At 44.6% G+C, this 23,050-nt stretch overlaps 1 protein-coding gene and 1 long non-coding RNA gene across 4 annotated transcripts; one reads left to right on the top strand and one right to left on the bottom strand.

Moving 5' to 3' along the window:
* The first annotated feature begins 287 nt into the window (after positions 1-287).
* Positions 288-13,353, top strand: LOC124708260. Of its 3 annotated transcripts, XR_007005074.1 has the most exons (5): positions 288-409; positions 3,791-3,792; positions 10,976-10,997; positions 11,079-11,201; positions 12,879-13,353. It is a non-coding gene; the product is annotated as an uncharacterized LOC124708260 (long non-coding RNA). The 3 variants fall into 3 exon arrangements; XR_007005075.1 differs by lacking the exons at positions 288-409; positions 3,791-3,792; positions 10,976-10,997 and adding an exon at positions 10,913-10,955; XR_007005076.1 differs by lacking the exons at positions 288-409; positions 3,791-3,792; positions 10,976-10,997 and adding an exon at positions 10,914-10,955 and having other exon boundaries at positions 11,063-11,201.
* Positions 13,354-17,572: 4,219 nt separating this feature from the next.
* Positions 17,573-22,593, bottom strand: LOC124646755 (geraniol 8-hydroxylase-like). The gene is made up of 3 exons (XM_047186825.1): positions 22,222-22,593; positions 18,384-18,494; positions 17,573-18,088 (listed from the first exon to the last, which is right to left on the bottom strand). The coding sequence occupies exons 1-3, from the start codon at positions 22,591-22,593 to the stop codon at positions 17,573-17,575; spliced, it is 999 nt and encodes a 332-aa protein (XP_047042781.1).
* Positions 22,594-23,050: the final 457 nt, after the last annotated feature.

Consider the following 23,050-nt stretch of genomic DNA (forward strand, 5'->3'; position numbering starts at 1 on the left):
TTGTGATATTCCAAGTCTGTATTTTGGCATGTCTTCTTTGGTTTCACAAACTTGTATGATTCGCGTAAAATGACATGAACGCATCATTCAAAATGGAAGTGATGAATTGCAGTGACAATTCAAACTTCCTCATAACGTTACTGGGTCTAATTCAGCAAATTAGAAACATGCATGTAATCATAGTATCTAAAAGGAAAACAAGTAGAAGCACCATGTAATACAAGATCTTCCTTGGATTATTTGTTTTATGTGTGATTTCTTGATAAGAAACCCAGGCCCTCAGTTTTAGTGGTAGGTTGGGGCTGTGTCCTTGCATACCCTTTTTCCTACACATATTTTACATTGGGGCTTATTTTTATGAAAAGCTTTCAAAATTTCAGATGAAGTTCTTTCTTCCTAAGAAAGCAAGGTGATTATGATACCACTGGTGGAAAAACAGGCTTCCGGGAAGCCCCATAAGTCGCGAAGGTAAAGGAACCGCGACTAATGGGGTCTTTAGTCGCGGTTCGTGTGGCGAACCGCGACCAAAGCACTGGGCCCGGGGCGCACGGTGGCCAGCTGGTGCACGTGGGGGGCTTTAGTCGCGGTTGGCCAGCCCAACCGCGACTAAAGGTGCCCGAAGGCCTTTAGTCGCGGTTGGCCAGGCCAACCGGGACTAAAGCCCCTCCCATTTGGAGCCATTCTCTTCACAAACTTCACAAGTGAGTGTTAGGTTTGCTTTTGGTTCCTCTTATGCACATAAGGTGTTTGATGAAATGCCCCAAGAGCATGAAACAAACATGATATGAAGTGTTGGAGTCACACTTGAGCTTTCTCATTTATTTTTCCTCCTCGATCGCGGTTAGCAACTTGAACCTTTGATGTGTCATTGATAAAATATGCATGTGTGTGTAGTTCATTGTTTAATTTATATTGTTTGTAGCTAGTTAGTTTAACAAATGCATGATGGTTAATTATATATTTTATATTATAATAATGCGGATGAATCGGCAATGGATGTACGGTAACCGACTCTCCGGCGAGTTCTAGTACGGGTTTGAAAGATTTCCTCGTAGTGGCTAATGCGAACAAGCAGGGGGGTTTTGTTATCTGTCCATGTGTTAAGTGTAAGAATCAGAAGGGTTACTCTTCCTCAAGAGATGTTCACATGCACCTGCTTCGGCACGGTTTCATGCCAAGCTATAATTGTTGGACCAAGCATGGAGAAAGAGGGGTTATAATGGAAGAAGATGAAGAAGGGGATGATTTCAATGATGAAAGCTATCTTTCTCATTTCGGTGATACTTTCATGGAGGATGCTGAAGGTGAAGGGGAAGGTGAAGAAGAGGCACGTGATGATCCCGTTGATGATCTTGGTCGGACCATTGCTGATGCACGGAGACGCTGCGAAACTGAAAAAGAGAGGGAGAATTTGGATCGCATGTTAGAGGATCACGGGAAGGCGCTGTACCCCGGATGCGATGATGGTCTGAAAAAGCTGGGCTGCACACTCGGATTTGCTGAGATGGAAGGCACGGGCAGGTGTAGCTGACTCGGCATTTGAAAACTTGCTGAAAATGTTGAAGAATATGTTTCCAAAGAATAACGAGTTGCCCGCCACTACGTACGAAGCAAAGAAGGTTGTCTCGCCCTCTAGGTTTAGAGGTTACGAAGATACATGCATGCATCAACGATCGCATCCTCTACCGCGGTGAATACGAGAATTTGAATGAATGTCCGGTATGCACTGCATTGCGTTATAAGATCGAGGCGATGACCCTGGTGACGATGTTGAGGGCCGAAACCCGGGAAGAGAGTTCCCGCCAAGGTGATGTGGTATGCTCCTATAATACCACGGTTGAAACGTCCGTTCGGGAACAAAGAGCATGCCAAGTTGTTGCGATGGCACAAAGAGGACCGTAAGTCGGACGGGAGTTGAGACACCCCGCAGATGGAACGCAATGGAGAAAGATCGACGAGAGAGTTCAAAGATTTTGCAGCTGACGCAAGGAACATAAGATTTGGTCTAAGTACGGATGGCATGAATCCTTTTGGCGAGCGAGCTCCAGCCATAGTACCTGGCCCGTGACTCTATGCATCTACAACCTTCCTCCTTGGTTGTGCATGAAGCGGAAGTTCATTATGATGCCGGTGCTCATCCAAGGTCCGAAGCAACCCGGCAACGACATCGATGTGTACCTAAGGCCATTAGTTGATGAGCTTTTACAGCTGTGGGGCAGACCTGGTGTCCGTGTGTGGGATGAGCACAAAGAAGAGGAATTTGACCTACGAGCGTTGCTTTTCGTAACCATCAACGATTGGCCTGCTCTTAGTAACCTTTCGGGACTCGTCAAATAAGGGATACAATGCATGCACGCACTGCTTACATGAGACTCGAAAGTGTACATTTGCCAAATTGTAAGAAGAACGTGTACCTTGGGCATCGTCGATTTCTTCCGAAAGGTCATCCGGTAAGAAAGAAAGGCAAGCATTACAACGGCAAGGCAGATCACCGGCCGAAGCCTGCGGAACACACTGGTGCTGAGGTATTTGATATGGTCAAGGGTTTGAAAGTCATCTTTGGAAAGGGTCCGGCGGACAATCGGTTCCGAAGGGAGCTGACGGGCACGTAGCCATGTGGAAGAAGAAATCTATATTCGGGAGCTAGAATATTGGAAAGTCCTAGAAGTCCGCTCCGCAATCGACGTGATGCACGTTACGAAGAATATTTGCGTGAACATCCTAAGCTTCTTGGGCGTGTATGGGAAGTCAAATGATACAAAGGAAGCACGGCAGGACCGGCAAAGTTTGAAAGACCACGATGACAAGCATCCGGAACGGTTTCAAGGTCGTGCCGGCTACGCTCCGACCAAAGAAGAGAAGGTCATCTTTTTTGAATGCCCGAGCGAGTATGAAGGTCCCGTCGAGATTCTCGTCCAATATAAAGGGAATAATAAACATGGCGGAGAAAAAGTTCCAAAACACTGAAGTCTCACGACCGCCACGTGATTATGACGCAATTGCTTCCGATTGCTTTGAGGGGCTCTCTGCCGGAAAATGTTCGAGTAGCCATTGTGAAGCTATGTGCATTCCTCAATGCAATCTCTCGGAAGGTAATCAATCCAGAAGTTCTACCATGGTTACGGAACGATGTGATCCAATGTCTTGTCGGTTTCGAGTTGGTGTTCCCGCCATCCTTCTTCAATATTATGACGCACCTCCTGGTTCACCTAGTCGATGAGATTTCCATTCTCGGTCCTGTATTTCTACACAATATGTTCCCCTTCGAGAGGTTCATGGGAGTATTAAAGAAATATGTTCGTAACCGTGCTAGGCCGGAAGGAAGCATCGCCAAGGGCTATGGAAATGAGGAGGTAATTGAGTTTTGTGTTGACTTTGTTCCCGACCTTAAGCCGATTGGTCTTCCTCAATCGCGGCACGAGGGGAGACTAAGTGGAAAAGGCACGATCGGAAGGAAATCAATGATATGTATGGACGGCCATTCTCTGACTGAAGCACACCACACGGTTCTGACCAATTCCAGCTTGGTGGCTCCGTACTTTGAGAAACACAAGAATATTTTACGCTCGGACAACCCCAGGAAGCCTGAATCCTGGATTAGGAAGGCCCACATGGAGACTTTCGGCGGTTGGTTGAGAAAACATTTAATGAGTGACAATAAGGTTGTAGATCAGCTGTACATGTTGGCCAAGACACCATCTTCGACTATAACGACTTTCCAAGGGTACGAGATAAATGGGAATACATTTTACACGATCGCCCAAGATAAAAAGAGCACCAACCAAAACAGTGGTGTCCGCTTTGATGCAGCAACCGAGAATGGGCAAAAGGTCACATATTATGGTTACATAGAGGAGATATGGGAACTTGACTATGGACCCTCCTTTAGGGTCCCTTTATTCCGGTGCAAATGGTTCAAGCTAACAGGAGGTGGGGTAAAGGTGGACCAGCAATACGGAATGACAATGGTGGATTTCAACAATCTTGGTTACCTTGACGAACCATTCGTCCTAGCGAAAGATGTCGCTCAGGTTTTCTATGTGAAGGACATGAGTAGCAAACCGAGGAAACGGAAAGATAAGAAAACGATCGGTACATCATGCGATGATCCAAAGCGCCACATTGTTCTTTCGGGGAAAAGAAACATCGTGGGAGTGGAGGACAAGACAGACATGTCGGAAGATTATAATATGTTTGCTGAAATTCCGCCCTTCAAAGTGAACACCGACCCAAGCATTAAGTTAAATGATGAGGATGCTCCATGGATACGGCACAATCGTAAGCAAGCGGGGACACAAGGGAAGAAATGATGTGTAATAATTTATTGTACCAAACTTTGTTGAATGAATCATGTGAATTATATTACCCGTGATGTGTTTGGTGTCCATTTTCGAATGATTCAATTGACTCGAGATAGCACTGATGATACATGAAATTTGGAGTGACTAAGTCATACTCCTGCATACATGAAATTTGGAGTGACTAAGTCATACTCCTGCATATAGGAAATTTGGAGTGACTTAGTCATACTCCTGCCTAGGCGTATAATATGCATACTCGTAGTCTTCATAGCCGCCGCCATTGTACTGGTAGTCGTCGCCTTCTAAGTTGCCGGCGTCATCGTCGCTGCTGTCGTCGCTGTCGTCGGGCGGCGCTCGTGGCTCGAACCGAGGGTAGCGCAGGCGGGGGATATCGCCGGCCGTGATGTAGTCCATGACGCTCCGCGAGTCCGGCCGTACCACCATAGCCGACGGCCGGCCTCGTGGAAGTTTCCGGGAGGCGGACCGTCCTCCTCATACTTGGCGAGCGCCCTCTCACGCCGATTGATGAAGAAGGCGTCCCAAGTATGCTGGTTATCGGGATGCCAGCGGGGATTCATCCGCTGCTCCGGCGTGAGGTCGAGGTAGTAGTGGTTCGTGATGGCCGCCCGGCGCGCAGTACTCTGAGGGACGGGAGGGACCGGCACGCCGCCGGCGCTTAGGCTCCGGCCGGCGAGGGACGCGGTAGCCCGGAGGGCAAGGGTAGTTCGAGGCGCAAAGCTCCTCCACCTGCTGGTAGGTTAGAGTGGGTGCGGTGGAAGCCATGAGAGAGTGATGAGAGATTGTAGAGATGTGATGTCTGGCCAAGGCGGGCTACCTATATGTAGTGACAAATGGCGGGAAAAATGGGAGCGGGAAGACAGGAGGCGGGAAGAAAGAGGCGGGAGAAAGTGGCGGGAAGAAATTGGCGGCAAAAAATTGGCGGGAAGAAAGAGGCCGGAAGAAATTGGCGGGAAACAATTGGCGGGAAGAAAGAGGCGGGAAGACAGGGAAGAAATGGCGGGAAGACGAGGAGGGAAGAGGGGGTCGGCGGAAAGAGGCGGGTAGAGGGGGCCAACGAACTTTTGAATTGAATTAGTTTTATTTTTATGAATTTTTGATAATTTGTATTTTTAAGAATTTGAATTGAATTAGTTTATTTTTTCTGAATTTTTTGATATATTATTTGTATTTTTAAGATTTTGATAAAGAAAAGAATTTTGAAAAACGCCTTTAGTCGCGGTTGGCCACACCAACCGCGACTAAAGGTTTTTCCGCGGAAAGGAAATTCGGGCGAAAAAATGCCTTTGGTCGCGGTTGGTGTGGCCAACCGCGACTCAGGTCACCCTTTAGTCGCGGTTGGCCACACCAACCGCGACCAAAGGACGCTTCCTATATAAAGGCGCGGCGCGAACCGCCGCGCCGGACTCTTCTTCTCCGCCGGATCTCGCCGCGCGCGGCCGTCGACCTCCGCCCCGCCTCGCGACGCCGCCGTCGACCGCCGCCCCGCCCTGCGACGCCAACGCCGTCGACCGCCGCCCCGCCCTGCGACGCCGCAGCCCCGCCCTTTGACGCCGCCGCCCCGCTTCAACGCCGCCGCCGTACGTATACGTGTGCCCGCGCCGTGTGTATCTCTCCCGCGCATATGCGCGCCGCCGCCGCCGCCGCCGTACGCCGTCCAGAGAGAGGGAGGGAGAGAAAACGACCGCCGCGCACGCCGCCGCCGCGCACGCGCGCCGCCGCCGCCGCGCGCACGCGCCGCCGCCGCCGCGCACGCGCCGCCGGCCGGAGGCGCGCGGCTGGCCGGCCGCCCGCCACATATACGCCCGCCGGTTTTTTTTTGGAATGTTAACCGAAAATTGACTTAATAAAATTAACTTAATAAAAAATCTCTCTCTTTTTTAACTTAACATAAAATTAACTTAACTAAAATTTTGACTTAATAAACTTAAAACTTAACATATTATTATGACTTAATAAAATTTTGACTTAATATGACTTAAATTTTGACTTAATATGACTTAAAATTTTGACTTAATAAAATTTTAAGTTTTGACTTAATAAAATTTTGACGCACGAGACCGCGCCGTCTCTGTTTGCCCAACCGGTTCACGTCGCCCTTTCCCCCCTCGCCACGGCACTTGTCCGATGAATCCGCCGCGCGCGACACCCTCTCCCACCCCTTCCTCGCCCTCTCCTTTTGCCACCGCCCTTTCGCCACCGCCACCGCCCTTGTTCACTTAATTAATTTGTTTTGACTACATGTTTTCGGGATCGACATATGGCGGACGATAGAGGTGACCCGATTCTGGACAACTATGATCCGGACGCTGAAGAACATATCTTCGGCATCATAAAAGGCGATGTTATATATGTGCCGACCGGAGAAGAAGAAGATGATATCTCTTCTTATCTGAACCTTGAGGGTGAAGATGAAGGGCGCCGTCAGCAAGATGATGCCGAAGAAACGTCGATAAACGACGATCTTCAGTTGGAAGTAGCAACCACCTCCGGCGCCGAGGTATATATATATACATATTGAGCGTCCGGTGATACAACTAACCGATTTGAATAAATTAATGTGTGTGTACTAACGCGCGCGACTCTCTTTCTTATTTTAGCCCTCGGCCGGATCGTCGAAAAAATCGAGTACGTCGTCGTCAAAGCGTGGCGCAACCAAGACGATGAAACCAGGAGAAACATGCACCATCGATGTTGTCGACGAAGAAACCGCACGGCCGCCGGAGCCCAGCAAGAACGCCACCAAGTTTGTCGGCCAATGCGGAGCCGTTGTTAGAGACAACGTCTCGATCACCCGCCAGGAGTGGAATGAGCCAAAGAAGGCACGTGTTGGTTTCACTTTTGTCGAACGAGAGAGAAAAAAAGATTGCTTCAACAAGCTTATGGAACATTTCGTTCTACCTCCGGAATACCGCAAATACGATGAGGAGGGTAACAAGATTACGGAAAACAAGAAGAGGCGCAAGCTAGTCAAACAGTTCGCTCTTTCTAGGATGGCCAACGCATTCCGGAAATACAAGCAAAATCTAGCCCATGACTTTGTCAACCAGGGCAAGACTCCGGATTTCAAAGGACAATATGAGAAACTGCAACATGATTGGCCAGAATTTGTGAAGCAAAAGAAATCGGAGCGGTTCCTTGAACTATCGAAAAAAAATAAGGAAAATGCGGCCAGAAGGAGTACAATCATAAAATGGGGCCGGGAGGGTATCGCTTTTGGCAGCCTAAGTGGGAGAAGATGGAGAACGAGCCGAGGGCGCGAGGAATCCGTCCAGGTACGGAGGGATGGGACCCAAGGGCCAAAAGCTGGTGGTACGGGCATGGGGGATCGCTGAACCCGGAGACGAGGGAGTGTGTTTACCAGGGCAAAATAATTACACCCACCCAAAACCTTATTGAGGCAATGAGGGATGCTCAAGAGGGAGGATCAGGTTCAACGAGAGAGAACGACGCCACGACAAAAGCCCTCGGGAATCCCGAACACGGAGGACGTGTACGAGGCATGCCCGGGGACATTTCGTGGAAACTAGGGTTCCCCGGAAAGATGACCCGTACGGTTACGAAGCCGTAAGAGAAAGATGGATCGGGATGCGGATGTTGTGGCGAAGTTGGTAACGGAAATGGATGTGATGAAGAAAACCGTGAGTGTACTAGTCGCCGAAAGAGATGCAGCTCGGGCGCAGCATGAAGATCATCCAATGGATCTCGGAAGCCAGCAGCGGAGAAGAAGCAGCGTGGCTTCCACGGAGGCCTCACCGGCCGGTGCACCGACGATCGAAATTACTGCACCGGAGCCTCGGCTGGTGGTCGAAGTTACTTGCACCGGAGCCTCCTCGCTACCCCGTGGACGATATAAAGGAGATGAAAGCATGTCATCTGTATTATCCTATGGGGAACATGTCCATGAAGGTAGCCATCGGCAGTGCTTTACCACTCGGAGCACTCCACCACAACAACCCCATTCAAGATGGCTATGCTCGTGTGACGGTGGAGGAGATAGTCCAAGGGTTTGAGGACCTGGACATTGACATTGCTACACCTGAAGGGGTGAAAAGACTTGGAGATGTCAAGCGCCAGTTCATTCTATGGCATAAGAAATTTATCAAGTTTCCAGGCGAGGCGCCAACAAGTCCACCCCCGTACGGTGGTGGTGGTGGCGGTGGCGGTGACGGTGGCGGTGGCGGTGACGGTGGCGGTGGCGGTGACGGTGGTGCTTCACCTAATACACCTCATTCACGTCAGCCGACGCCGCCCCCCAGTCCTCGTCCGGCGGGTGATCAGACACCGGTACCGCCCCCCAATCCACCTCCGGCGAAGAAGCAGAAGCAGTCCTTGGTTATTAACCCGGACCCTTACGTACCTAAGTCCACAAAGGTACCGGAGGTATCACTGAAGCCTCTCCCCGGAGGTCTTGGGAAAGTAGTGCCGAGGAAGTCGAGGCGGGCGCGGCTGCTGATTTAGAGAAATGGAAGGCAAGCGTCCAGAAGAAAATAGAGGGCGAGCCCAAGCCAGTATATTCTGCCAAGGAAAAGCAGTGGGCTAAGTCATTTTTGAACACACCGTCCCAAGCCGCGAAGAATCCGCTCGACGACTATTTACGTGAACTTCGTAGGCAAGCACTCGCGTTCAAGAACGAGGAAAGAGTTGGCGGAGAAGAAAGCCTTGAAGGACGAGGCCGAGTCAAAATTAGAAAGGGGGAAAGAAGTTGCCCAGCTCGGGGAACAAAGTAAACAATCGATCGCCCCGCTCATAGTGCAAGCCGCCGGTCCGGATGCCCCCGATATCATAGCAGCTGCGGCAGCACATGGATTGACTGTAGAAAGTGCCAGAAAACAAGCGGCCGACTTAGGTATCACTCTTCGTGCGGTGTTAGGCCTTGATGAGGCGCCAATGAAGGACGTAGTATTTACATATGTGAAGAATGGCCCTCTCATCGAGCCTGCGCGAGAAGAGGATCTACCTCGACAAATGAAAGGTCCGCTAAATTGGTACAAGGGTTACATAAAACATGAAAACGCCAAAGACTATATCTATGCGGAAGTTAAATATGAGCATCACTTCAAACGTTACTCGGGTACAAATTCCTCCGAGTGAATTGTTCCAGCTGTTCAATCTGCGCGACCTCGACAAATCTATCATCAGTTGCTACGTTCTGTAAGTGATTTATTAATTTCTACCCCATCTCGTTCATTGCCTGCACTATATATATATATATATATATATATATATATTGTCCTAACTATCTTGTTGTGTACGCTATATATTATGCGGAATGAAGAAGCGGGAAATGCGAATAAGGAACATCCATGATGTTGGGTTCATTGACCCACACATCGTTAATTCATATGTGCTAGAACACCACCCCGCCGACGTGGAGGAAGACCTGTGGCGGTTTATTAGAAAACAGCAACAGAAAAGTGATATTCTATTTCCTTACCATTTTGGGTGAGTGTTTCGTCTTGAGCACATTCTCTTTTGTTTACTCCATGCATGGTATGTGGCTAATCGATGAGTTATGCATGATCTGTGCATGTATCGTGTCCGCAGGTTCCACTGGATTCTTATGGTAATTAAAGTTCAGACCTCCTCGGTTCTCGTCCACGACTCTCCGAATATGGATCCGGCGCTTTGGGGCGACATGAGAAAAATGATGCAAAAGTAATTATTTTCATTCATTTGCGCTCTATATCGATCGGCCTATTTCGTTCATCATTTCCTAATATCAAGTAACTAATTAATAACTCTCTTGTTTATTTAATTTTCTTTGCCTCGTAGGGTTTGGAGACGGTTCGTAGATACCAAGGTCGGTGAATTCAAAAAAGAGCTACATTTTAAAATGGCAAGTGCGGACGGCGGGGATACTCAGCCACCGGGGACCAATCTATGTGGATACTATGTTTGTGAGAGGATCCGGAGATACCGCAATGAGCGGGACCGGACGTGTGAGAACAACATCTCGAGGAATAACCTCCGGAAGACGCTTAGTCCGAAGCTCGCTTCCGACCACTTCAAGAGGAACTAGCTGGATGGTTGGCGAGGAAGTCATCGATCCTAGAGGAGAACACTATTACGATGACGTAGATCTTTATAGGCACCGGAATTTGTAACTAACTTGTTCAAAATTGTATATGGTCATCCGATATTGAATATATATTGTATATGGTCATCCGATATTGAATATATATTGTATATTACTCTTGAATTCTTTTTGGTTCTAATTTCAAATTTGTTTGAAATTGTACATTCATATGCATGTATGTATACGATGCACGTAGAATATGTGAAACTCCTTCAAAATTAAAACCCAAAAGAAATAAAATAATACAAATTAAAAAGAAACCAGATTTAGGGGGAGGGGGGCTAAACCCTAAACCCAGCGGAGGCCTTTAGTCGCGGTTGGCCGGAAGAACCGCGACTAAAGGTCCTCTCGCCCGGCGCTCGCCCGAGGCCCACGTGGATGGGCCTTTAGTCGCGGTTCGTGAGGAACCGCGACTAAAGGGGGGGGCCTTTAGTCGCGCTACTTTGGTCGCGGTTGGGCCACCGCGACTAATGGCAGTTGCCAACCGCGACCAAAGCCCCTTTTTCCACCAGTGTACGCTTGATCGGAGTAAGGGTCAAATCAGAACAATGGAGCAGGTGAATGGTGCGATGGCTAGCTGCCAGGTTTTGAAGTTTCTTGTATGCTACATGACATTTGTCAATTATTTAAAATAGAAGTATACATGATTTTAATCCTAAATCAGTGTACTTTCCTTGAAGGTGTCACACCGAATACATATGATGCTAAACTTACTGGGCCTTGGTTGCGGCAGTGAAGATGTCACACTGAATACATATGATGGCCAACCTGCTGGGTTTTGGCTGCAGCAGTGTGCAACAAAGGTATAACCGAACTCCTAAACCAGTGTACTTTCCTTGAAGGTGTCACATTTCCATGGTCATGGGTTTCAAAAACATGTCAAACAGCAAGGCCTTATCAATACAATGTTTCAAAAAACATGTCAAATGAATGATTCACATATTTGGAAGTATCATCAACAATCAATACATTTATTGATTTACATAAGAAGCAGAACTCGCAAATTATGCAGTTTAGCAAGAAGTCCCTCGCCAAAGAAATTTTGCACACATGAAAGTAAAAAAATAGCTAACAGAGGAATTGCATGGAGGAAGAAATAGAGCTAGTTCAAATTTACAGTAAGAGTACAACAGTGAACACCACAACCTTCATAGTCCAGAGCATGCGAACGACACAAGAGTAACACCGATGGCCATATCGTAATAAAAAAATCCTACACATAATTGGATGAACTTAGTTTTTCTTGGGCTGCAGATCCAACAAACCTTTCTCTGACGGCCGCCTGATTCTGGGAACAATTATAATGAACTTAGTTCAAGCTAGTGCTGCACGGGGTATACTCTATATACATGTACACAAAAACTGGTTTTCGCAAGGAAGAAGACGGGTCACCTCTTATCCGATGAAGACATGTCAGATGGTTCCGGTGGTTACTTCACATCCCGTGCGAGGGATGGAATGGGCTGGCATGCGAGTTGAGTAAACCATGAAGGAAAAATTCATATTGAGCACATATAACTATGAACAAACATGGATAATATGCAGGCAATTACCTGGCCAGACCGATCTTGAATAGTTTTGCCACATTTTGTGATTTGCAAAAGAACATACTCGCTACTATTTTAGTAGGTCTTCCATCCAATATAGCAGGTAAGTAATAGATGCGGCAAAGGTTAAACTTCTCCGTATTGGCTACAATGGAATGTCAAACCAAATAAGTATATACATGCACTTATATATAAAATAACCAAAATATATTTGGGCTCAAAAACCCAGGTCAGTTAGAGAAGCCAAATAAAACACGACACAATGGCAAGAAAAGCATAGATTGCATATACTGACCTGAAATGAATAGCCACAACAACTGCATTTAAAGGTGCAAAAAATATTAGGAAGAACAGTTGTTACTTGCTGAAAATATTAGAAATAGTGTGTAATTTAGGAAGATGGAAATAATGCTGGATAAGCATTTGTAACATTTTCTTGCTGATTAGAAGCTAAAAATAATTTGTATAGAGAGAAAAATATACAAGGCGAAGCAATGTATTTGTTTTCATCAAAAGGGGAGTAAAAGTGATCTCAATGCATGAAATTGTAAGAGATCACCTCACTTATGTCATGTTTGCTAGTCTCTATTCTCCCAGATCTGGCCAATACATGCAAGGACTTCTCAAGGATGAGAATTAAGTGAGATATCCTGGACCAATGAAGTTTGCATGTTGCTTCTCTTTTGATCTTCGAGAGAAGTAGAACTTTTTATGTAAATTTTAAACTATATTAGAAAGTGGACGGTGAAAAGGGTGGAATGTCTAGTTTCATGAGCCGGCCCAGCAACGATAATGTGGGGTTCTCTTACATAATGGACTGAGCCACACTCGGCCCATACGTGTTTTATTTATCAACTATGGCTCGTTTTTCTTTTATTTATTTATATTTTTATTATTAGTTCTTCCTGCCTAACCCATTTTCCTCATCACAAGCCTACACCGATAGAGAAAGAAGAGGCATATAATGAAGGTCATTGGATATTTGGTTCTTCGGATCCTGTCAATTAGACTGAAAGCCACGTTTGGAATCATCCATTTAAGTCAACAATGAGAGCCAACCTGCTGCTAAACGGTATGTTCCTCTTTCCTGAGTAAGAAAAATCATATTTTATTTACATGCACCAGTTGATTGTATCAGTTAACCCAAAATTCTTATTTTTGAGTTCAAGAAAATAAATGTGATGTTTCCAATTTGATCGCGGATGTTTTTATCTTTGACACAGTTTTCTAATACTCATATCGTCCTATCTCCCTGTAGAATTTACCCTATCCATATCAGCAAGAAATTTGAGCCAAAATACCCCCCACCCCCCTTCCAGCCTTGCTCTAGTATGGAATTTCTAAATATTTATATGAATCGTGGCATGGTGGTTTGACACGGGATTATCAGTTTCTGAATCCAAATTTACTTATGAATCAAAATCTTTGACATGTACGGTCTATAGCCTATGCAAACCTCTGTTCAATATTACCAATAGTCTTGGACGGAATAGTGGTATATCTGGAAACATCAGTAAATGCAAACTTGCGAGACGTCAATATCCAGGGTACCAAACACAAAACATTAACAGCTAAGAACAGAAGTTATGTATCCGCGAGTGCTTGAAGAGCATCACAAAACAAGTTTTCTTCCCATGTAAGCAGCCACATATTATTATTGGTATGGTCTATATGGACCTACTATAGTATGCAGTAAAAGGTTTAACATCATTACAATAGTATCATGACGTGGATGCTCCTGCCAGCATTGCAGGCTGGCAATGTGCCATAGACACAGCTATTTTTTTATCGAAACGAGTGCAAGTAGTCATAAGAGATGCGTCAAACTTCCTACAATAATAGGGACAATTCTAACTCAAAACATTCAAACCTGAACCCACGACTTGAAAGTTTTGCCGAGCATGTACTGAGAATCCAAAACCATCGACACGGTCGCACACTTGTAAAAATTTCATGTCCAACACATTACCATCACCAGCACACATCAATAATTAGTTTTAATATTTCCGATGATTCGACAAAACATACACAAATTCAGGTTTCATCTGGTTTGCTCAGAAGTAAATATAAATATGGTGGAGCGGTACACCCTGATACACATTTACTCTAATAAATAAATAGAATACAGAGGCAAGAAGTGATTTCATTTTTATTCAAACAAAATGTCCAGTGATATCACCCGAGTATCTAACGGGGCAACTATGAATTTACGGGAAGCAATAGCTTCTTAAAACCAAAAGTTATGTATGCCAACTGTGCAGTTAACAAATAAGAATTCAACAGTGGAAACTAACTTGATGCATTGAAATTTACTGGCTAGCAAGACAACATTAAAGAAACTTAACAACTGAAGTGCCCTTTTAGAAGAGAAACCCCAAAACATGGTTCTTACCTATTCTCATCTTGCTTCCATGCCTGAAAGTTACTAAAATTACAACTGAAAACCTTGGAGAAAACACCTAGTTATAGCAGCACAATCATAAATAAGAAAACACGAAAAGGGTTACTTTACTGTCCATACCCGAAGCAACAATACATGAAGTCGATATGGTAGTTGGTAGATACCGTATACAACACACAATAGAGCGAGGCAGTGAATGAGGTGAAGGAGATATCGACGATGTGGCAGACTGCCCTATAGCTTCAGCCTATCAATTGGAGAGCAATAGAGATGAAATTAAAATACGTACATCCAAGAAGAAGACATGAACAATACAATTATTTTACTGAAGAGAAAACATCAGTCTCCAAGAGAAGTAAATCGTATTCTCATGAGATTTTCTGTAAACCTAGCTATATACTCTTAGTAAATATGTGTCTGCCTGATCTCAGTTGTTTGAAACAAAAGGTGGAAGAGCTCCACTACATGATAAAATTATAAGAGCATATGGATAATTCTGAGCTTAACCAAAGTACCAAACTGTCTGGATGCCTAAAGTTGCAAAATGAAGTACATACAAAATTCTACAGCTATTTCAACACTGGTCTCAGCAATGCGCTAGTTTGGAAGGGAAATGCTATGAATCACATAGAACTTTTCTTCCAAGCAGGAGACAAAGGACAGAGACAAAATTTAATCATCCGTATAATAGAGGAAAGCAACAACACCAAGTTAGATCCTACATAGGAAGCGCAACTCACCTATGTATGCGGGGAGGGCGGCAAGGTTCAATTATAGTGGCACCGGCCATATGATGTTGCCACTGGCTTGGGACACACTGCATCGCATAACCATACACAGCTGTTTGAAAAACAATATGTACAAACTGAAAACTTATGTAAAGTTCCATTACAATTGTTTGGTAAAACAAATTAAAGGTTTTGAATCCACTGTGTTCACAAATAAACGTGGAAATGGTAAGTGAATTAAAGCTCTAAAATGATATCCTCTTGTGTACCAAAGGAATCTCAATTATTGATCTATTAAGAAGATTCATCAACAACTATCTGATAAAATAAAGAAATCAAAACCAGCAATGCCCAATACATGTATGTCTTGGAGCACCAAGCAGTTACAGATTTAAGTAAGGTTCAGTAGCTTTTATGAGAGAGCGAAGTAAGATACATTAGCTGGGGCATGAGGTTGATTTATGTGGCTATTCAATAAATATCAAAGCACAACATATAGGAGCTGATGAACTTTCTCAGTTTGGTAGTAACAAAGAACTGAAACCATCTAACCTTGTGCCTCTCAGCATATAGGAGCTAATGAACTTTCTCGGCCCTATGATTTAGAACTATTGCATCTGAGTGAATACCAAGCCTCGTGAGCTCCACAGCCAACGACACTGCCCATAGGGTCCAAGATCTGATTCCAAACTTTGTGTCATAAGGGCGTATACAAGTAGTCTGAATATGTGAACAACCTCCGCTGACATAAACAAGCACCCAAAAACCCTTTTAGAAGACCATACGGTTGCAAAGTTGGCTTCTCAACCTCCATCACTGCACGACACATAACAAAAACAAGTAAATATAGAACGAAATATAATTCCATAAATAAACTAATGGAATGCTTATGACAAATAATAGGTAAGCATTCCAATGTGGGAACCATAATAGTTGTTTAGTAAAAGACAAGTTACCATGTGGAATAGAGTCTCGCCATCCAAATCGGATGTGACATTATGTTTGCATTATGGGAAAACTTGTTCAAAGAAGCTACTGCTCTTCCCTTAGAACTTATGAAATAAATCCAGATTTTCCATCCATACCATTAGACCCAATCTCATGGCCATTTTGGGACCATTCATCCCGAGACTTCGTTATTTTTGGCACCATAATTGTACTGCAATAATATCCTCCTCTTCAGCTCGTAAGAAAACTGCTTTTAGGCAAAACGAGTAGGCAATTAGCACAAACACAAGCTGAGCCATCAATAAGAAATGAAATCACTGGACTCTGTCTTCAACCATGTTTAGCTGTATACAAAGACTAAAGCAAAATCAGTAATCTCATGCTGTGAACCAAATAGAAACTAAATCCCTTTTACATGACAAGAAGTCACAAACCAGAGTTTTTTCCCATTTATCTCATACTCCCAGCTGAATAGCCATTACGAGCTCGCAGTCAGATCTAATATACCCAAAAATAACTACTGCTGAGATTTTGTTTAAAAAAGGCACATGTACTTCACTAATCAACAACTACAATCAGTAGAGGAGATTGATAGATAGATCAAGGCAAGCCATATTGTTTAAGGAGAAAATGACCGGGAAAAGTGGGATTGGCCAGAAGTAATTATGTATATATTGCATAATCACAGAGCCTCCAGCTTATCATCGGTGGCAACATCATTTTTCTCCGCGACCATTTATGGCGGGGCCTTCCCTCTTGACCTCCCAAGCCTTGTAGTCCCAAATCCAATTCAGCTAGAGAAACGATTTGATGTTAAATCATACATACAAATACATAGAGCAAACAATTGAATAAATTACATAGTAAAAATAGCCAGGCAAGGAATTAGCACCACGAAAAATTGGATGTCTCACATACGTGACTCGATCTGACACACAGCGGCGGTTCGAGCCATGGCGGCGCTTCTCCCGCCGGCGACCAACCGTTCCCCAGCCATGGCTAGGTCGCTGTTGAGCCGGGGATGGAGGCGGCCGGTGGACTCCCGTTCTCCTCCCCATGAGCCTCCCGCCGGCGGCCAACCAGCCGGTGGTCTCCGGTGCTCCTCCCCATGGCGGCGGCCGGCGATGGCGGCGGCCGGCCATGACGGCGGCCGGCGGCCTCCCGTGCTCCTCCCCATGGGCCGGCCGTTAAGGAGATCTGCTGCGTGAAGCTCGGGTCATCCATTGCCATTTGTGTCCATGGGGAAGGAGGAAGAAGAGACGTACAGGGAGGAGGAGGAAGAGAGGGAGACGGGAGGAGGAGAGACGGGATTGGGGGAGGGTGAGAGAGGTGGGATTGGGGGAGAGATTGCAGGCGGCTAGGGTTTCTCACTTTGGGGTCCCTTTTTATACTGCTGCGGTGCAAACAATGGACGGCCAAGATCCAGCATCAGGTAAGATCCAACGGATGAGAAGCGCTAATCGCTGTGAATCCCCCTATGGGGGGCATCATTTATACCTTTAGATGTGCACGTTGCACAGAAGAAACATCCCACGAACCATGCCATTAACTTATCTTGGCTTGGCTATAACTTGGAGGGGAGTAGCCATCGTCATCGTCAACCCAAGCTTCTCCGACATATCCACACCATTTTCCTTGCCATCTAGTGGCAGTGTCCATTCAAAACGATGCAACAGCGAGCCGAGCATGGCGTGAAGCATCCTGGTCGCGAGCGGCAAGCCGAGGCAGATGCGCCTCCCGGCGCTGAACGGGATGAACCTGAAGTCTGCCCCTTGGAAATTGATGTCCTCGTGCTGCATGAACCTCTCCGGGAGGAACTTGTCCGGCTCCGTCCATACCTCAGGGTCATGATGGATCGCCCACAAGTTCACCAAAACAGTGCTCCCTTTGGGGATGGTGTAGCCTTGTATCTCCACCGTGGCCTCGGCCTTGTTTGGTACCAGTGGCACAACCGCGTGCACACGAAGTGTTTCTTTCACAACTGCTTCGAGGTAGGGAAGTTGGTTGATGTCGGAGTATTCAACGTGTGTCTTTGAGCCAAGGACCATTTTGAGTTGAGAACCAACCTGAGGTTGGGTGGTTAGGAGGGTGGTTGTACCCCCAGCCCACCAGAGTTCAAACCCCAGGTTTGACATCTGTGTGTCTCATAAAAGCGGAATATTCATTCAGTGGGAGGCGACGTTCCCGTCGACAGCGAGGCGCCTGTGGTGACTTCGTCAATTTCAAGATCCAATCCGCCGGCTCGGTCTTCCGGAGGTGCTCATAGGGGTAGGGTGTGCGTGTGTGCGTTCATAGGGGTGAGTGTATACGCGTGTATGTGAGCGTCTGCGTTTGTACTGTGTTTCTCAAAAAAAAAAGGACCATTTTGAGTTCTTGTTGTAGTGTTGTCATAATTCGTTGATCTTGTAGTAATTCAGCCATTTCCCACTCAACTGTACTCGAGATTGTGTCGATGGCTGCAAGAAATATGTCCTGAAATTTGCAACTATATAGATTACAGGACCAAATAATAGCAGACGAAATATGTACTGCTGCTATTTTAGAATCAAAGTGACAAAAAAAATTGTTGTGAAGGACAAGTGACAGCTATTTCCATGTTCAGATATCAATTTCAATATTCTTGAGTGTCACCACACACATGTGAGAAACCAAATTAACACTACACCGACTAAGACATTTTTCTGAGAAATTCCGTCAAACATCATATAGTCAACATTTTCTAACTTCAACTGCTTACTTAACTAATTTTATATTCATTATTCACAATTTGAATTAGAATAATTATATTTATACAAATGTTTCCCATTATTTACATAAATTTCACCCAATACATATACAAACAATGGTCACAATCTTTCTGGAATGAACTTCTAAAACTATGTATAGTTAAATAGAAAGCTACTAGTAAATATATGACAAAATATTATGTCCTTTTGTATACATATTTCAGTAAGTAATTTTATTATTATTTAAAACTGGGCATGCTTATTTACATGTCATCCATTATGTGTAGCTCACATATTCAAACTTTATATGGTCCATTTTTAATATCAATATTTTAAGTGTCCAACATGTCTACTATATTTTATCTAGAAGAAATAAACATAGAAAAATAATGATAATAAATATTTACATACTTAAAGTATTATTTATCCAAGATGGTCCAACCATAACTAGCATATCATGTATCGTTTCTATGTTGAGGTTCATGCTTTAATTGTTATTTATTTTATTTTGTGTTAGTAACGTTTCAAAACATGTATTAATCATATCAACCTAAGCATTTTGCCTCCATCAGCTCTCCAAAGTAAGAGTGCTCCTATTTACCGCTTTTGAAGCAAATAGGTGTTGCATGGCCTGAAACTTACAACATGTGTTTACTACTAGGGCAGCCCATTATCACAAATATTGTTATCGTTTTTATTAATGTAAAAAATAGTTTTACATTTTTTACTTTAATGATCTTGTTATACTGTTAAAGTATAGTTTCTTACTTCCATACATCTCGGATGCCAATTTTATTTTATTTACATGTATCCGTTAATAAAAAATTAATTGAATATATTCGTCATTTCACTAAAAGTCTCATACATTTCAAAAAATCATTTATTTGAGCATAAATATTAATTTTTTTAGGAGTAATGCTCATAAATAATAACAACTATTGATACATACGAAAACAAATGATCTAGTATTTAAATGGTCATGTATGTGAATTTTTTAAAATCATAAGTAAAAGTAGTAAGAAAGACAAAGTAAGAAAGGAAATGATGAAAGAAGAAGAGGATGAGAAGGACGAGGAGAAGAAATCAAGAAACAAATCACGGAAATTAGGTGGAATAAAAAGAGAATTAAAATTAAGCGAAATAATTTTGTACTTACACACATGAGTGTGGATGTTTCCATCGCTGTTCCTTCTACTTTAAGATGCGGATAAAAAGAGAAAAGAGAAAGGAATATTTTCATCTACCATGATGAGCAAGAATCTCGAGTAATAATTGAACGGCGATGGAAACACCCACACCCATGCGTGTAAGTACAAAATCCACTCTCAATAAAGAAAGAAAAAAATCATACCCTAGAAAAGCAAAAGGGGAGAAATAGCATAAAAAAGAAAGCAAACAAAATACAAAAACATACAAAATAATACTAAAAACTAGTTTACATGCCCATGTGTATGTGACATGTACCCGACGCTTCAACATAGAGGAGGTAGTAAAAGACCCACGATAGACTGAATATTGTAACACTAGTGGAAAAAAGGCCTTCTATCCCAACCCATTAGTCCCCAAATATTTTGACCCGGGACTAATAGGGTCTTTAGTCCCGGTTCTGCTGGTGAACCGAGACTAATGCTCGGGCAACCGGAACTAAAGGGCTACGGTGGGCTGCGGCCAGGACAGGCCTCTTTAGTCCCGGTTGGGGACTCCAACTGGGACTAAAGGGATTAAAGGGTTTTTTCTGGTTTTTGGCTCCCCACGCAAGTCCACCCCCTCCCCCGTGGATCGCCCATTTTAGCACTGTAAAATAGAAAATAAAATGATAGAAAATAAAAAAAAAAGGTTTTCAGATTCTTGTATGTTATACAACCTAGTATTAGGGAAAATTAACAAATTTGAATTTTCACTTTTTTTGCAAAAAAGGTTTGAAAAATGGTAAAACCGCATTAACTTTTGCATATGATGTCGAAAAAAACGTATAATATGTCAAAATGATCGTGGGAAAAATTTACATCCGAATTCACCGGGGTTTACCCGGTTAGCCAAATTTTAGATTCTCAAAATTCCAAATGAAAATACGAAAGTAGGAAGATTTTAGTTTTTTCTATAAATTCGGGATTTTATATTTTTTTTAAAAAAATTAATAATTAATAATTGCATCATGCATAAAGTTACTATTTCTTTTACCCATTTTTTAGATTTTCAAATTTTTAGGTTTGGCAATAAAAAAATTTAAAAACAAATAAATAATAATACAAATTTAAAAGTTAATATTTATTTATTTATTAAAGATTATTATTATATCATTACTTTTGTTTATTAAAAGAATTATTTGAAATTCAAACAATAAAGAAATGTGAGATCGACCAACATGTTAATATGATTGATATTATACTAGTATCACATACATGCGCGCGAAGTACTTGGATGCGGGATAGATGGAACTCGAAAGTTAAGCGTGCTAGTGCTTGAGGAGTGGGAGGATGAGTAACCGAGCAGGAAGTTTGACCACGAGTAAGTAATTTGACTAGAGATAAGTGTAGATAGAGACTAAACTATGCAAAAAACAAAAATAATAGAAATTCTGAAAAAATAGAAAAAATGGTGTGGAAAAATATTAGAAAAAATAATATTAGAAAAATTCACCTGGGGAGACATTTTCGCCCCGACGCACAGAACCAGCGCGGACGGACCATTAGTCCCGGTTCGTAAGCAACCGGGACTAAAGGGGAGGCCTTAGTCGCGACCCTTTAGTCCCGGTTGCACAACCGGGACTAAAGCCTATTGTGAACCGGGACTAAAGACCCTTTTTCTACTAGTGTAAGGTTTTTCTTGTTATTCTTGTGTGTGCTTCGTGGGGGCGCCTCAACGTGGACGCGGCCCATGCATGGTCTTCATGACTGATGTCGCAGAGTTAGTGATGCCTCGGTTTCTTCTGCGTTGTATCCTACTATCATCAGGATCTTCTCCTTTGGCAGTCTAGTGATGAAGAAATGGTTCATGAGCCTGCCTTGTGAGAACATTCTTTTATTTTTTGAGGGGAATGGTCTAATATTCTCGGTCCTTTTGGTGGGCAACTTATGTGACTACTTAAAACCTTACAGATTATTCATTTCTATGGTGTGTCGCGAATTATTTACAGGGTGCATCGAAGAACATCAAGATGCGTGACTTTATAATGTTCTGATGTAAATGTAGAGGTTATCAATATATGTTATCTGCTGGTTGCTTTTGTTTCAGGTTCTCTGATCCGACATAAAGTGTTCTCTTAATTAATTGAGTCAGATCGTTGGTCTTAAAAAAATTCTAGTGCAGAATATTCGGCCTGTCTTGGAGGAGATGGAGAGGAGATGGAGAGGAGATGAAGAATCTTGAAGCATGACCTAAAGGTTTAGGAGGCCAACGGACCTATCGCAGCAAAATGAAAATTTGAACACGTTGTTAAAGAAATGTTTCGTGATATGCATCCGCATGCTTACCGTGAGAAATGACCTGATAAAATCCCGGTTGATGTTCACCAAGCTGTTGTCGACGTCGTTCTTCCCATGCTCCTCCATGTCGAGCATCGTGTCCAACAAGTCGTCCTTACGCGCACCGCCGCCTCCTGCAGCTTCCCGGTCATGGCTGCGCTGATCAATCTGTTGGTCGATGAGCTGGTAAACCCTCGCCAGGTGCCTCGTGAAGACGCGCCGCACGCTCTGGAGGTCGGCGGCCGCGAGCGCCGGGAAGAAGTCGGAGACGTTGGGCTTGAGGGAGAAGGCCACGGCCTCCCGCGCGAACACGTGCATCTCGCGGGACGTGGCCTCGTCGAGCCCGACCGAGAACATGGCGCGCCACTGCAGGTCCGCCATCGCCGCGAACGCCGCGCGCCCGACATCCACGGTTCCGCCGGACGCCGCGAGTTCCGACACTTGACGGAGCATTTCGAGGATGGCTTCCTGCAGTAGCGGCCGTAGCGCGTCCCCGTCGAGCCGCCTGGGTGATAGGAGCCGCTCCGTGCCGATCCTGCGCAGCGCGCGCCACTTGTGGCGCGGCGGGAGGACAAACACGGAGTTGGCGGCGTGCCCCATGGCGTGCCACGCGTCCGGCGGGTTGCGGCCGGCGAGCGTGGCGTTGTGCGTCTGGAGGATCTCGCGGGCGGTGGTCGCGGACGAGGCGACGATCATGACCACCGTGCCCAGCCGGAGCGTCATGAGAGGGCCGTACCGTTGGGCCAGGCCCGCGAGGGAGCGGTGCGGGAGACTATTTGCAACATCCAGGAGGTTGCCGATGACCGGAAGCGACCTTGGTCCGGGTGGCAGGCGGCAA

This window comes from Lolium rigidum, chromosome 4 (assembly GCF_022539505.1).
Source record: "Lolium rigidum isolate FL_2022 chromosome 4, APGP_CSIRO_Lrig_0.1, whole genome shotgun sequence".
NCBI lineage: Eukaryota > Viridiplantae > Streptophyta > Magnoliopsida > Poales > Poaceae > Lolium > Lolium rigidum.

Bases quoted from the DNA above. Each gene is read 5' to 3' on its own strand.
- LOC124646755 (XM_047186825.1), bottom strand. From the start codon at position 22,593: ATGGCGGACCTGCAGTGGCGCGCCATGTTCTCGGTCGGGCTCGACGAG. The intron at 18,495-22,221 runs GTAAGCATGCGG...TGCAAATTTCAG, and splicing joins TTATCAGGTCATTTCTCACG to GACATATTTCTTGCAGCCAT. The intron at 18,089-18,383 runs GTCCTTTTTTTT...ACCCAACCTCAG, and splicing joins TACAACAAGAACTCAAAATG to GTTGGTTCTCAACTCAAAAT.